General features: G+C 38.7%; 1 protein-coding gene across 1 annotated transcript; it reads right to left on the reverse strand.

The window, feature by feature from the left end:
* Window positions 1-8,772: 8,772 nt before the first annotated feature.
* On the reverse strand, window positions 8,773-9,807 carry LOC130713047 (protein FAR1-RELATED SEQUENCE 5-like). Its single transcript, XM_057562851.1, has 2 exons — window positions 9,120-9,807; window positions 8,773-9,038 (listed from the first exon to the last, which is right to left on the reverse strand). The coding sequence occupies exons 1-2, from the start codon at window positions 9,805-9,807 to the stop codon at window positions 8,773-8,775; spliced, it is 954 nt and encodes a 317-aa protein (XP_057418834.1).
* Window positions 9,808-17,301: the final 7,494 nt, after the last annotated feature.

Raw genomic sequence — 17,301 nt, forward strand, 5'->3', positions numbered from 1 at the left:
CCTTGGATCTGATTGGAAACGAGCACATAAGTGAACACTAAATAATATGTCTGGCCTAGATGCAGTTAAGTATAGAAGTGAACCTATCATTCCACGATAGAGCTTCTGACATACTTTACCACTTTTATCTTCTTTCTCCAAAATGCATGTAGGATGCATTGGAGTCTTGGCCACTGTAGATTCCAGCATATTGAACTTCTTCAGGAGTTCTTTAGTGTACTTGCTCTGATGGATATATGTTCCTTCTGGTGTTTGATCAACTTGTATTCCCAGAAAGTACTTTAATTCTCCCATCATACTCATCTCAAATTCAGCCTGCATCATCTCAGAAAATTCTTTGCATAGAGATTGATTAGCAGAACCAAATATAATATCATCAACATAAATTTGCACAATTAAGATATCATCTTTATAAGTCTTGCAAAAAAGAGTTGTATCTACTTTACCCCTTACAAACTCATTCTCCAGAAGGAATGAGCTAAGTCTCTCATACCATGCTCTGGGAGCTTAATTCAGACCGTAGAGTGATTTCTTCAATTTGAACACATGGTCTGGTTTCTTTTCATCTTCAAAACCTGGGGGTTGATGAACATAGACTTCCTCTGAGATATAACCATTTAGGAAGGCACTCTTTACGTCCATCTGATGTAGAACTATGTTGTGATTTACTGAGAAGGAGATCAACAGTCTAATTGCCTCCAGTCTTGCTACCGGAGCAAATGTTTCAGTGTAGTCTATTCCTTCCTGCTGGCTGTAGCCTTGAGCAACTAGCCTTGCCTTGTTTCTGACTACATCTCCTTTCTCATTCAGCTTGTTTCTGAATACCCACTTCGTTCCAATAACATGGACACTCTCAGGCTTCTTCACTAAGCTCCAAACATCGTTCTTGGAAAATTGATTCAGTTCTTCTTCCATGGCCAGAATCCAATCCTTGTCCTGAAGAGCTTCATCTATGGACTTGGGTTCAATTAAGGACACCAATCCTTTCAGACTGAGCAAGGTCTCTTCAGAGGGTCTGAAGGTAGATCTGGTTCTGACTGGTTCGTCTTTGTTGCCCAGAATCAATTCCTTAGGGTGAGCTGCAGTGATTCTGCTCTTCTTCAGAGTTTGTGAGTTAGAGGGACCAGCTTCTTCCTCTGGTTCATCTTCCTCTGGCTCAACTTCCTCTGGAGCTTTGCCTTTGTCAGAAACATTAATGCTTAAATCTGCAAACTTTTCAACTAGCTTTGACTGGTCAGAGTCAAGCTTATCATCAAATCTAACATGAATAGATTCTTCAATAGTCTTAGCATCAGTATTATAAAATCTAAAACCTTTAGATCTATCAGAATAACCAAGTAATAGACACTTAGAAGACTTAGCATCAAATTTATGCAATCTATCCTTAGTATTGAGAACATAACAAACACAGCCAAAAGGATGAAAATAAGAAATGTTGGGTTTTATGTTCTTCCACAATTCATAAGGAGTCTTATTCAGAATTGGTCTCACAGAGATTCTGTTCTGAATGTAACATGCTGTATTTACTGCCTCTGCCCAAAAGTGCTTAGCCATGCCAGTTTCTTGGAGCATGGTTCTAGCCATCTCCTGAAGAGTTCTGTTCTTCCTCTCAACAACACCATTTTGTTGAGGAGTTCTGGGACAAGAGAAATCATGTGCAATTCCATAGGAATCAAACAGACTCTCAAACTTGTCATTCTCAAACTCTCCACCATGGTCACTTCTGACACGCACAATCCGACAAGCCTTCTCGTTTTGCACTTGAGCAATGAAGGTAGAGAACACAGCATGAGACTCATCCTTGCGGGTTAGAAACTTTACCCATGTCCAGCGGCTATAGTCATCAACGATAACCATCCCATATCTCTTGCCACCTATAGACTCAGTTTTCACTGGTCCAAACAGGTCGATATGCAGAAGTTCTAACGGCCTTGAGGTTGAGACAACATTCTTTTCCTTGAAAGGGACTTTTGTGAATTTGCCTTTCTGACATGCTTCACAAAGAGCGTCTGAAGCGAACTTCAGATTGGGTAAGCCCCTGACAAGGTTTAGCTTGCTCAGCTGAGAAATCTTTCTCATACTGGCATGCCCTAACCGTCTATGCCATACCCACTGCTCTTCATTAACAGACAGAAGGCACTTCACATTCTGAGCCTCCAACTCAGATAATCTGATCTTATAAATGTTGTTCTTCCTCTTGCTGTTAAACAGAACAGAGCCATCGATCTGACTTACAGCCCGGCAGGACTTTTGATTGAATATAACATCATAACCCTTGTCAGCTAATTGACTTATAGACAATAAGTTATGTGTTAAGCCGTCTACCAATAAAACATTATCAATGCATGGACTACTATCTACACAAATAGTACCAGTACCAACAATTTTACCCTTTTCATTTCCTCCGAAGCCAACTTCGCCTCCAGGCTTAAGTTTCAGCTCTCGGAACATACGCTTTTCTCCCGTCATGTGACGCGAGCATCCACTGTCCAGATACCATGATTGGTGTTTCAGTGGAGCTATCAAGGATATCTGCAACATAGATAATCTTGTCCTTAGGTACCCACTTTCTGGGTCCTCTTTTGTTAGTTACCCCAGAGGTTCTGATCACCTTGGGTGTCTCAACATAATATTTTAAAGGAATATTTGCATGATATTTAGTCATAGAGAAAGATCCCTTTTTAAGAGGGTTTTTAGCAATTCTAGCAGGTACAGGATCAGGCAATATGGTACCAGAGGGAACAAAGCATTCATACAAGGATTTAGCTTTAGACACAGAAGGCTCATTTCTAATTGGTTTAGAATAGCCAATGCCATGCATTCCATTTCTGCTTACGCCATAGATCATTGAAGCCATTAAGCTTCTATCCACGCTTTTAGCTAGGAATCTTTGAAAAGACTTTTCATACTTAGATTCATTTCTACAATCAGAGGCATCACAGGCAACAATTTCTTCTAACTTAGCAATCTGGTTCTTAAGCACAGAGTTAGAATTTACCAAAGCATGATTTTCATTTTTCAAATCAGAAATAATTTTCTCATGTTCAGAAGGAGTCTTGGAGACAGCAGATAAGTTCTTTTTCAACTTTTTATGCTTAGACAATAAAGAGTTATACTTATCCATGATATCAGACAAAGCATGTTTCAGTTCAGAGGTAGAGAAAGAAGCAAATACCTCATTTTCATCGTCTGAGTTAGGATCTCCTTCTAATTCTGAGTCAGAGTCAACAGCTTCCTTTGACTCTGCTTCCTTGTCTTTGACAATTGCCATGAGTCCTTGGACTTCACCATCAGAGTCAACATCCTCTGACTCTGATTCATCAAATGTCACCATCAGACTCTTCTTCGTCTTGAAGTGCTTCTTTGGCTTCTTGTCTTTCTTCAACTTTGGACAATCACTTTTGTAGTGCCCAGATTCTTTGCACTCAAAACATGTGACTTCCTTGATTGAAGACTTCTTCTGGCCTGAGGACTCATACTTTCCTTTTGCCTTTCCAGAGCCTTTGAACTTGCTCTGCCTGTGCTTCCAGATGCGGTTGAGTCTCTTGGAGATCAGAGTCAGCTCATCTTCATCAGAATCTTCTGATGCTTCTTCAGATTCTTCTTCTTCAGCTTGAAGAGCCTTTGACTTCTCAACCTTAGCCTTTTCAGATTTGGATTTCAAGGCTATGGACTTTTTCCTCAGATCTTGCATCTCTGAGCGTTTCAGCTCATGGCATTTCAAAATGCTGATGAGTTCTTCTAAACTCATATTCTCAACGTCTCTCGTGAGCTCTATTGAAGTCACCAAAGGCATCCAACTTTCAGGAAGACACCTGATGACCCTTATGACATGATCTTTTGTTGTGTAGCTCTTGTTGAGAGGTCGTATGCCAGCTACAAGTAATTGAAATCTGGAGAACATTTCTTCAATGGACTCATTTGGCTCCATGATGAAGGATTCATACTTTTGGATCAAAGACAATGCCTTTGATTCTTTGACTTTCTTGTTTCCTTCATGAGACATCTTCAGAGAATCAAAAATGCCTTTAGCAAACTCACGATCTGTAATCTTCTGGTACTCCTCATAGGAAATAGCACTTAGAAGAATTGCTCTTGCTTTGTGATGTTGTGAGTACAGCTTCTTTTGATCTGCAGTCATCTCTGACCTTGGGATCTTCTTGCCATCTGCATCAACTGGACGCTCATAGCCATCCATAATAATATCCCAGAGATCTGCATCGAAACCCAGAAAGAAACTTTCCAGTCTATCTTTCCAATATTCGAACCTTTGACCATCGAACATAGGAGGCTTTGCGTTGTAACCATCTCTTTGAGTTTCACTGGTGGTGGCAGCCATTGTTTTTCACACCGGCCCGGATCACTGAACACTGTTAGGTGTGGTAATCAGAACTTGCGCTCTGATACCAATTGAAGGTATGAAAAACGGTAGAAAGGGGGGGTTTGAATAACGTTTTCAGAACAAAACTTCCACCTTAAAGATTTTGACAAATCTTTCGAGAACTTAAGTGCTAAAGATAAGAGATAGAAAAGCACACAAGGATTTTATCCTGGTTCACTTGATAAATCACTCAAGCTACTCCAGTCCACCCGTTAAGGTGATTTCTTCCTTCTTAGAATGAAGGCAATCCACTAATCAGGTAAGAGTTACAACTGCACTTGAAACCTACAAGTGACTAACAATTACACTGACTTAGCTCACACTAAGATTCACTCTCTTAGTCTTCTCTAGGATCCGATCAACCTTGATCTCCTAAAGGAACTAAACAAACTGTTTATCAAAGAATTGTTTACAAGAGATTTGCTTCTAAAAAGCTAATAGTAAACACAATGAATTTCAGATGAAAGAAGGCTTAGAATATTTTGAATATGTCTTGCGCGTATATGTGTTTCTTTTCTTAGTTTCTTAGCCGCTTCTTTCAATCTTCAGCCTCTATATATACTCCAAGGATTAGGGTTGAGCGTTGCATGGGAAATGCTACCGTTGGAGGGCAGTTCTGGAAAATCCAGCTTCTGCTGTGGCTGAGAACGTTAGGTAGGTCGTCAGGAAGGTACACTTGCTTTTGTACTTGGATAGCGACTTGACCTTTTAACCTAGGAGACTTCTGATCAGGGGAATACTTCATATTGGAACTTGTGAAGCCGGTTGATCAGAGTCAGAGGGAAGGCACAGATCCTCTTACCATTGTATCTTCTGATTCTGAACTCAGAGGGAAGAACATGGCCTTCAGAGTTTCTTGCTTCTGGACTTCAGAGTTTCCACTATTCAGCTTCTGGATCTTCAGAGTCTTCTACACCATCAGAACATCTGAACCTTCAGTGTTTCTTGGTTATCATAACTTCTGGATCTTCAGAGCTTCTAGCGACTGAGTCCACATCAGAGTTTGTATAGCTTCAGAACTTCTGAAGCTTTTCCACTGTTCATACTGAACATGGTGAATGCGAAAGCGTTGCTTGGGTTACCCTTTATACACAGTGCTTCTGATTTGTGTGAGATTAAGTTGAGGTCAGAGCCTGTAAATAGCACACTCAGAAAAACACGTTAGAGTACCACAATTGTTCATATCAAAAGGATAACTTGTAATCATCAAAACATAGAGTTGTACTACTAGATCAAAACTTGATCTTACACATTTTATGGCTGAAGTGGAAATTTTTGGTGTCTTTCACATATTTAGGGCAGCTTATACTATCGCCGATAATCTTGCAAAACAAGGCTATGAACGCACTCTGCCTCAGCCTATGTCAGAAGTTCTCCCTCCCCCTTCCTTGAAGGGTCTCATCTTATTATGCTCCTGCAAATACGGTTCTGGTGTATTAGTAGTGGAATCAAGATGCTGGCGTTGTTTTCCCTATGGATGCGCTCTTAAAGTTGTTCTGTTACTTTTTTATTTTCCTATGCTCTGGCGTGATGTATATCTGTAGTTGTAGTTTCTGTTTTTCTTTCCCTTATGTCTTCTATATTTTTATCCTTTCTGCATTGGATTTTATCATGTTAGTCCCTTTGCTTGCTTGTATCTTCTTTTTCAGGTGGACTAGAATTCACCTTTCTTAAAAAAAAAAGGGCTTTGACATGGATTTAATGTTTAGTGTGGCATGTATGATCCTCTCAACTGTAATGTGACAAAAAAAAATGATCGCAACTGGTTTAGCTTTGTCTGTTACTCTTCCTTTATTTTTTAAGTGTCATCCTATATAGTGGGTTATTGGAGTCTTTTTTCCAATTCTATCGTCTCACGTCATAATCATGAAGTTATAAAGCTTTCTAAACAAGATAGTGGATAATTAATTTTTTCTATTCTCTCATATGATTAAGCCATTTATCATTCTTCCCTCCCTATTAGAATAAAAAAATTATAAACTCCCTCCAATTCCATCTATTTCTTCTTTAACATAATTTAATATTAACACCTTTTTCTATATAACTTTGGAATATCTTTTCGGTACTTTCATGGAATTTAATTTACAGTTACTACCCAAGACTTTGAATTGATGTAATGAGAATTTAATTTTCATTTACTAGTAAGGGTATATAATAGATAAAAAAGGATCAAAAAAATTCTTCTAAGGATACAGTTAAAAAAACAAAGAGTATGTTTTTTCCAATAAATACTACTCCCTCCGTTCCAAAATGTAGGTTGTTTTAGGTTGTGCACATTGTTTAAGAGCTCATTAATTGATAATTTTTTTGATTAAAATACCCATTTAAAGTTGTGTTATATTCAGGAGAGAGAAATGTTATTATTGATTAAGTGGATAGTGAGAGTTGTGATAGGTGAAAGTTGAAGGTGGTAATTAAGAGATATAATACTAAATGAGGGTATATAAGGAAGAAAGAGAGAAAAAGTGCATTGGTTTTGCAAAACAACTTATATTTTGGAATATGATATAAATTCTAAAACAACTTACATTTTGGAACGGAGGGAGTAATGTTGTGTGAACAAGCCATTATTCTTTTTTTGGCCATCATCACATATTTTTAACCATAAACGGTTAGTAGTAAATTTAATGTGATATTGGCTTGTTAATACCATCGTATATGAATGTGTGGTTAGTTGTTACCATAAACGGTACCTAGTTTTTAATATCTAAAGGAAATATAAGACATTTTACATTAAACTATTAAAACAATATACAAAATACCCCTCTATAGTTTTGTTCACTCTATCATTAATTATACTTCCGATGTATAAAAAAATATCATTAATTATAAAGAGAAAATGTGAAAACTTAAATATAATGGAAAGTATGCTATTTTCGTAATGTAATACATTAATCATATTTATTGCTTATCCAAAAACAACTAATCATAGTTATTGTTTTCTAAATATGTGATCTTTGTTGTAAGGAATGGTAGTAAGTAAGCCACGATTATTGACAGTATTTGGGCATGAAACCCGTGTTGTTCTTATTAGGATAAAGACGAATTCCATGAAGCTTCCTTATGGAAGAACGTGCCTGACATCATAAGGTGACCTGGATAATTGTGAGACATAAAGCTAATGAAGGACCAACAGTTAAGAACATCTCAGAGTGTGTGCTATCGTGCCGAAGGACACAATGAAGCGTGACATAAAGCTGAAACATCTCGTAAGTGTGTGACATAAAGCCGAAACCTCTCGATAATTGCATGACATAAAGTTGGCACCTCGATTTTTGCGAGACAACTCCTTTTAGCTGGCACGCCGAGTTCCAAGAACTACACGGGAGCGAGCCAGAGTCACTATTGTATCTTTGGTGTGATACAGCAAATTTGAGACGACTGCGAAGTCATAGTCGAATACTCCCTCCGTCCTCGTTTATAAGTCACTTTTACCTAATTCTCTAGGATTAAGAAAAGAAGTTACTAGTATTAAATTTGTAAAAAGTTTTATTGAGTTTCCTAGATTACACATCAACTTCTCTCTTCAAATTAATTTCTTTTCAAAATTACATTATCTCTTTCATATTAAATATAAGGGTAAGTTTGGAAAAAGGCATTAAATACTACATTGGTAATATAAATTAACTTATATTTTGGGATTAAAAAAATCTCAAAAAGTGACTTATATATGGGGACGGAGGGGAGTAATATCCATAAGTTATGATGGGATATTCAGTAAAGACTTTGTGCTAATGCAACTGAAACTCCTTAATAATGCATTACAATAATACAAAGGCAACAAATAACGGATTAAAACATTACATCACGTTAAACAGTTTCCATAGCACTTAGTCTCAGACATCCAACGATACCGAATGCGAAAGACATGCAACATATGGCCATACCCGTCCGTGGCGTCCTAGTAGGCTGCAACATGAAACAAATTAAGTTAGATTTATACGGTTTTTTTGTTTTTTTGTTAATCATGGAAATGATCACTAAAAATCATAAGTATTAAAAAAAATAACACCTTCAAGGTCATCAAATTCATGATCCCCTCCCGTGGAGGATCCCTCGGTGGACGTTCCTTTAACCAATGGGCAAGTTAAGCGATTGTGTCCAATCACTTTGCATGTGCTACACTTCAAGGGTCGCTTGGCCCTCAATCGAGAAGTTGACGGTCCACGGGGACGACCCCTGCGCCGGTGAGTCGTTAGACCTGCGATAGCAGATGGAGTTCCAGTGACACCTTCTGGAACTGAGGGATTGTTTTTATTCTCTAAGTGTTGAGTGTGACCTCCAACAATCTCCCATGTCTGGCGAAAGTCATCAATAAGCGGACAAGCAAGTGTACACATTTTCCTACAGGCTTCGAGCATACAAACATACCTGGCAAGGACCGCAGAATCTCAAAAAAGCGACGGGGATGACCCCGGCGTTTCACATAAATGATCCTTTGCACCTTGACTCCACCTTTCAAGCACAAGTGACTTGGGAATGTTATGTATATTGAGATCAACCAAGACAGCAATGATGTGGGCACAAGCTAAGCCAATGCTTTCCATTCTCATGCATGAGCATCGGAATTCATATGTAGCCGTATAGTATGAAACAAGCCACTCCCTACTAGATTCTTGGGACCATTTGACCGTGTACATGGACATGCCAAGGGTATCTTTGCAATTAGTAATTATCATGTCAGCGGCAGATACAATGGTGGGACGGAATCGGAAGAATAATTATCGGGTCAAAATACGTGAGGCTGAAAGCTCAATACTTTGAAAAAGGGGTGGAGCTTTCAAACCCGGGTCTCCATAGCCTGAACGAAAATCAGCTTCAACTTCTCTATGTCGCATGTATTCGAGACAACGATGAAAGTGCTGTAGAAACTCTTTCAAGTTGTATCTTCTCTTGACAAACTTCCCAAGTTGGGCGTTGAACCCTTCACACCGAGATGTAGTCCTAAATCCGGCAAAAAACTTACCACGAAAGTAGGCCGCAGCCCACGTATGTCTTCTGGCATACATGTCAATAATCCACGGATGTTCATGTAAATTAAATTCTTCAACCGATGATTCCCACTTTCTTTTAAAATCACCTATTTGAAAATCACTGAACATACAAGTCTTGAACTTAGGGAGGAAGTCAGGAATTTTGATATTATCGGTTGCATTACACATCAAGTGCCACGCACAGAGTCGGTGACTGGCATTGGGAAAGACCCTCCGAATGGCATTCCTCATTGCCTTATCTCCATCTGTGATAACTGCTGTTGGACTCTTCTTGTCCATTGCCTCCAACAACTGCTCTAGCAACCACACATATGTTTCTTCTTTCTCGTTGCCAATTACAGCATCACCAACAACGGTTGTTTGATTATGGTGATTGACACATGAAAATATGACGAGGGGACGCCGATACTTGTTTTTTTTTATATGTGGCATCGAATGCTAAAACATCCCCAAACACGTTGTAGTTCATCCGACCTATCCCGTCACACCAAAACAAATGTTCCAGATTTTTATCAGCGTCCTCCGTGTGCTGCACAAACATAGATGGGTCTTTGGTACCTAACGAGGCTAGATAATATAATGCATTGCGTCTATCTGAAACATGTGCTCATCGTTGCTTCCCAACTTGGTTCTGCAGATCTTTCAAGCTGTATTGCGTGTTGTTATACCCCCCAACATGTGCAGCATGGGAATTGTAGACGTCGGCAGTTGTTAGACCCGAACTCAAATGAGTTGTCAAACTCAAGATATCTGCTTCGTGCATTTGCCGGTGTGCAACCAACATTGCTGCATGACTTCTTTGGAGCACGTCGTGGTTATGAGCGTGTACAAACAAGGTGATGTACCACCGTTTTGAGTAACCATGAATATGGACCCGTAATTTAGCTTTGCATCCACACCTATAATTACTCCTAGCCTGAGCTGTCCGCTTCACATCACTGTTCTTGCGAAAGCCTTCCCTATGACACACAAAAGTTTGTTGGCGTACCTCTCCTTTCTTTTTCCAGCGTTTGGTGTCTTTACGAATAGAGAATCCGGACAATCTTCCAAACCAACAGTAGAACTCGAACGCCAGCTCCAAGCTCACAAATGAAAACCTCATGATTTCCTCCAGTCTCATGGTCATTAGATCCAGAAAGAGAAAGTCATCCTTTAAATCAATTCTGACAGGATTGACGGGTATACTGCCATGCATTTCATTATAATTTACCCCCGCTACATCATCTGTATTGTCAGCTGGGTTAGCTGTGCAGGCGAACCTTCGTCCTCATCACAAAAAGAGATTTTTTCTTCGCCATCGAGATCACTTGTCGACCTTTCACCAGAGTCAAGCTCATCCTCATGAAGATCATAATCGCCGTGGTCACCAAGGCCCTCACACTCAAATTGATAAGCTGAATTGTTGTTTTGTCCATCATCGTAGTCATTGTCGTCTTCATTCATAGATTGACCGTCATCACCGTTAAAATAATTTTCAAGGGCCTCAAAATCATATTCATATTCGTTCTACAAACAATCAAGAAGGACATTCTTAGAGTGCGCAGCCATGGTTAAAGTATGTTACAAGTACATAATACACCGGTCAATGCATACCTCCTCATTTGCTGACCACGAGTCATTAGATGGTGAACTCTGTGAGTCCTCATCCAGGCCAAAATTCGAGTCAACCTCCATGTTGTCGCTCATTGGATCAACTCAGACCTACACAAGAGATATATATATATATATATATATATATATATATATATATATATATATCAAATTTATTACTTACTTAGAGGACCTTTGACAGAGTAGAAACCCCGACGGCATCACTATAGTTTTTAACTTCCATAAAATAAAATTAAATGCATGAAACCAAAGACAACAATAACGCACACAGCTCAAAGGAGATGAAGTTGATCTCAAGGAGTATACTCACAAACAAATTTCTTCACAAATCCGTGAACAGCACACGGGTAGCCAGATAAATCAATATAACCGCGCCAACAATAGTAAACCGTAACAGATTTGAAGGCCTCACAATGCAACAGGGAGGATCTTATTCGATTGTGGAAGACAAGATAGGGTTTGGATCTGCTCTACAAGGAATACACCTAGTTTTCGTGCTCTAGCTATGCAAGGGAAACGCTAAAAAATAAACATTGAACTGGTCTACAAGAGTGTTATAACTATTCTTGTTGCTTATCAATGGCGTGTGGAGATGAGGTAGAGCACAGATAAAGATGAAATGACTAGCAGAATATGCATTCCTGTGAAGAAAGATGAATTGGCTGAAGTATTTTGTCTAAACACGGATTTGTGCCTGTAGCTTTGCTTTTTTTTTTTTTGGTCAATTGCCTGTAGCTTTGCTTAAACCAGTAAAGTACCCCTCCCTTTTTTTCTGGACTAATTCTTCATTGCGTTTCCTGTGGGCTTTACCGAAACAAAATGTTAATTTTTTTTTTATCCTGTAGGCGTTTATTGACAGAAAAACATATAGGCCGTTTTTTTGTTAACGTGGTCAACGGCCCAGTAGTAACCTAATATTTTTTTTTTTTGCTGATTTGAGCTTAAAAACATAATCTTCTATAGCCGATAATATAGTTGAGTAAACCCTAGCTTAAGATCATAGACAATTATAATTGGTTACCTTATTTTGTACAGTACTATATTTTGTTCAACCTCGAGCATAGACAACTGAGAGTTTAACTAAGATAGTATTCACGTTACATTGTCATTAAGTCAACTAATGTTAGTTAAGTTGATAATTTTAACAACAAACTTGGTTATTCAATTGAGAGTATTTTATATGTAGTCATCAAGTTACTTTGTCAACAAATAACTAATGTTAGGTTAAGTGGATCATTGGAACAACTAACCCTATTATATGAATGGCTAGAGCATGGCTAAGTAACATTTAGTTAGCAGGGTCATTAGAATAACTAACTCTCCTCCATTCTAGACTAAATTTCATCTACCTTTAATTGTCTATCAAATAACTAATGTTAGGTTAAGTGGATCATTGGAACAAATAACCCTATTATATGAATTGCTAGAGCATGACTAAGCAACATTTAGTTAGCAGGGTCATTAGAATAACTAACTCTCATCCAATAAAGACTAAATTTCAACTACCTTTAATGTCATCTTCTTCGTTGTAACAACTAATAATGGGTTAACAGGTCATTGAATTAGATAGTTGTAGTTTAACCTAGATGTTCAATAGTCCCTCCACCAAGGGTAGTACTTCCGACATTTGTCGATAACCAACACTCGTTTAATCGAACCATATATTAACTAACCCCAGTTTATTCAAGATTATAGAAGTACTAACATTATGTTAGGTAGGCCATTAATATAGATAACATCAGTTTATACGAGATATTAGAATCACCAACGTTTGGTTAAGATGTTCATCAACATAATTTAACTCACTATATAATAATTAAGGGATAGGGTCCCTAATAATAATTGGTTCAAAAGGAGATAATAAAAGATGACTGTCGGGACTATTGTACTCCTAACAGTTAGTTAATAGGGTCAGATGAAAAACTAAACTATTCATCATTACGTTGCTTTAAGTGTACCGTAATTGTAATATAATCAAATGGAAGACCTCAGTTATCACTGAGGTCATGGTAAAAGTCTCAAAAGAAAGGTGGTATTAATCTTTATCCATCTTTAACGAATTTAGCATAGAGCACAGATAAAGATGAAATGACTAGCAGAATATGCATTCCTGTGAAGAAAGATGAATTGGCTGAAGTATTTTGTCTAAAGACAAATTTGTGCCTGTAGCTTTGCTTTTTTTTTTGTCAATATGCATTCCTGGTGGATCCGCCGCCGTGGCAATCTGAGACCAGACCGCGGACAAGAACACGTTTTTAGATTGTGAATGTCGCCGGAAAAATGATGTTCGTGGTGTCTATCTTGAGCAACATTAACTAGCAGAATGTCGCCGGAAAAATGATGTTCGCGGGCCTCCAACCAACAGACTGCTGGTGCAGCCGTATGGGCTTCCCGCATGAAAATTGATGACGGAGATAGTGAAAATGGTGGTTCTGGCAGATGAGGAAGTATTGATGATGATGATGATGATGATGATGAACACGGTGATGAAGCCCAGATCTATGTTAGTGGACTAGCTATTGAAATATACCATATTATAGGCGCTGGATATGAAATTAAAGAGGAAAAGGGACTGTAAGTGGAAATGAATCTTGAAGTTTGAAATATACCCCTGGTGGATTTACAAATATGGCGCCGAAAACAAAATATTTGTATTTTTTGAAATTTTGAAAAAACAATTAATCAACATATAATAGAATGATTAGTCTTCTTCTTTCTAGTTCATCTTCTTCTTTTCTTCCTCCCACCCAACAACCACTACCACCCACAACCCTAACCCTGGCCGCCCGGCTGCCGCCACCACAACCCTAAACCCCACCACCAACCTACCACCACCATCAACCAGAAACCCAGGACTGAGTGGAGTAGCAGAGATACAAAAAATGGAACCCAAGCTAGGTGGGTGTGGCTTGGCTGTTTGCATCTCCTTCAAACCTAAAAACCACCATCGGAAGGCGGCGTTTTGGACGATGCCCCTCAACACGTTGCCGTTTTAGCGCCTAGGTGGACCGACAAGGAGATCTGGGAATAGGGGTGGTGCTTTGCGCCGCCACCAAAGGTGAGGAAGATGGAGTTCGGAAAGGAGATCTAGCTTCTCCGAACGATCCCAATCTGGGTCCGGTCGCCTCCTCCACCACGCGCCGCCGCAACAACCTCTTCACTCTCAATTTTCTGCAAGTAGGGTTGTTGTTGGTTGATGAAGAAATTTTCCTCCACTAACTACTATCAAATCCCTTTCAAGACTCAATCGTAGTATAGTATCGGGTTTTGTCGTCTCCACAGGGATTGTGTTGCTACGTATTAATCTTACTAGCTAGATGTTGGATGAATGGTTTAAAAAGTAAAATGTGGGTTTATTTAAATAAAGGAAAAACTATAATTAAAGCGATAAAATAAGTTTCACGGAGGCAAACAAAGAAGAAAATGTATTTGGAAGTTGAGTTCATTTGATTTACAACTTATTCTCAACCAATATACTCTTATAAGATGAAATTAACATTTAAGATGCCGATAAGAGCTATTCACTCACTAATTTATTAGCTAAGCGAATCTACCCATTAAGAACCTAGCCTTAATCTCTTAAGCGCTAGTGATCATAAGAGGAGCATTATAGCACATACCTACTCGATAAGACATTCCCAAGCTATGTTCCTAACCCAAGAAGTTCATGTCCAAGTGGATAGAATCCATGACTGTTACTCAAGAAATCCTAATAGTTCCGACTAGATAATCCTATTCTAGAGAGGTGAGTATCCCGACTAGTCACTCGGTTTAGACCTCATTCCCAACTATTCATACTTAAAAGTTAATGTCTCCTATTGTCACCTAGGAAACCTCAACCCTACCTAAGACAATTCATTCTTAAGATGACTGATGCAAGGGTGGTTCCTCTCATTAACTAAATTCACACCAACTTCTCAATTGTCATGCAAATCCTAAAAAACATCATATTGGCAAAAGATACATGAACGTGCAAAGAGAATCAATAACCTAAGACATATGAATTTTTCCCCTTTCTTTGAACTAAGCCTACATCAATTCATATCAATTTTCCAATCTATTTAGGAATTAATATAAACTCTTTAAATTACCAATTAACCAATTGAAGCATTAAACATAGAGAGAAACACCAAATAATGAAAATTCATACTTATAATTTCATAAAGGCTTAAATACTCTGTAGGTCCCTGAAATTGTACCCCGTATCAAAATAAGTCCCTGAAATTTTTTTTTCCGATTCCGGGTCCCTAGAAAAATTTGTTTGATCAAAATAAGTCCCTACGCCGGAGAAGACAGTGGTTGCCTCCTCATTGTTTCCACAAACCATGAAATAACATGTTTAAAGCACTCCTAGACCTTCATATATCTGATCTGGGCGAAGAAATCGCAAGAAACAAAGCTAAAACGAAGAAACCGAGAAGCTCCATAAATTCCGGCGAGAAGAAATCAACTTGCGACTGGCCTTTTCTCTTCAACTGTGACGACCCAACCCACGAGACCACCACCACTGAGTTCCTGAGGACGAGACAAAGCCGGCCCAACACCCTAGTCGTAGCGCCGCCATGACCGCCGTTGTCAACCACCGTCTTCTCCGGCGTAGGGACTTATTCTGATTAAAAAAACAATTCCAGGGATCCGGAATCGGAAAAAAAATTTTCAGGGACTTATTTTGATACGGGGTACAATTTCAGGGACCCCTAGAGTATTTAAGCCTTTCATAAAAGTATATTGAATAAGAGACAAATCAAGTTCTATCATCCCAAATACTAAAAGAGATACAAAAGACGACAAAAAGGGGTAAAGAAGAAAGTGGAACCCGAGATAGAACAGAGCTATGGACGTCCGGAGAAGCTGTCACCTTCCTCAATGGCCTTGACACCGGTCCTCAAGGGCCTAACCTTCCTCCCCACCAAGAAAGTGTCTCAAAGAGTCTCCCAAAATTATTTATTAGGTTTAGAAGAGAAAAAAATAAAAAAGCTCCTCAAAAACTAGGTTAAAAACTGATTTTATAATGATTTTTCGTAGTCTGTTTTTGTCTTTTTCTGATGCAGCAGATGATCCTGTGCGGTCAGGTGCACCATAACACGGTGCACCCTCAGGAGCCTGGACGTTGGATAACAGGGTCTCCTACGCGAGATCTGATGCGCTGGTACACGGTAAGATCTAGGACGCGCGGCACACTGGAATAGAGCCCATTAAAAGTTGCAAATTTCTTTTTCCTTTTCCTTTTTTTCCTGATTTTCTCTCTCTTCTTATATCTTCTCCTAAAATAACAATGAAATAAAATAAATAGAAGATAAAAATAAGATAGCAACTTAAAATAAACTTATCTAATCCTAAATTCAAGCAAAATCCTAATAATAATTAAATAGAAGATAAAACTAATTCAAATCCTAATAAAATCTAGAAAAATAATATAAAATGTAGAAAAATACTAAAACCAAATAAAAACATCAAAATGCATGAAATAAGTCTTTTTTTTGTTACAAGAGGAAGTAGCATGAAATAAGTCTAAAGTATCCTAAAATAACTAAAATATCTTAAATAATATATTAAAATGCATGCAAATAATTAACTAGGAAAATAGCCTTAAATCTCGGGTCATCATTGGTTAAGGGCAAAATGGTCTTTGTGTGGTAGAGGAGGAAGAAATGGCGGTGGTTGTGAGCGGAGAAAAAGGTCGATATGGTCTCTGATGAAACCAGCTTCGTGGGAAAGGTCGAACCTTACTTCACCATTTCCAAAGAATTGTCATCATTAGCATTAACTATCGCTGTCTTTTCACGCGGGATTCGAGGAATTGCCTCGTTTCATGCAACCCTCGAATCCCAACGTGTCATTTCCCTTTTCTTTATCTTTCTTCTCGCACCTCCACTATAAAACCCGAGTATCACTATCTTCTTTCTTTTTACTCATTTCAAATTTGTATCCTCCCTCTTGAGCCTTTGAAGAACCTATATCTCTCTCTCTCCGGTGATCCTTATTCGTTGTTCAGGTGACTTCCGATGAAGAACTTCCTTCTCCAATAACCCTCAATCGATGTTCCGGTGACTTCTGTGCTTTCCCAGCCACCATTGCTCGTTAGTTTCTAGTTAACTCCCTCACTTTCGGTCAGTTTACACTCCTTGCTTTTGTTTTTATCCCCTTTTTACTTTGTGTCTACATTCTATGAGATTCCCCAGAATGTCCACCCAAAGTGAAACTTTGTCTTCTCTTTATTTTTCTTCCTCTTCCGATGATGAAGAGACCAATGTCAGTCATGAAACCGTCATTTTGGATGATTCTGACGCTAAGTCTTCCAACTCGCCTTCCGCT

This window comes from Lotus japonicus, chromosome 4, assembly GCF_012489685.1.
Source record: "Lotus japonicus ecotype B-129 chromosome 4, LjGifu_v1.2".
Taxonomy (NCBI): domain Eukaryota; kingdom Viridiplantae; phylum Streptophyta; class Magnoliopsida; order Fabales; family Fabaceae; genus Lotus; species Lotus japonicus.

What these genes read in the sequence shown, in the direction of transcription:
- LOC130713047 (XM_057562851.1), bottom strand. Translation starts at nt 9,807, where the DNA reads ATGCCACATATAAAAAAAAACAAGTATCGGCGTCCCCTCGTCATATTT. An exon ending in TATTGAGCTTTCAGCCTCAC is followed by an intron (nt 9,039 to 9,119) that starts GTATTTTGACCC and finishes CTAATTGCAAAG; the next exon opens with ATACCCTTGGCATGTCCATG.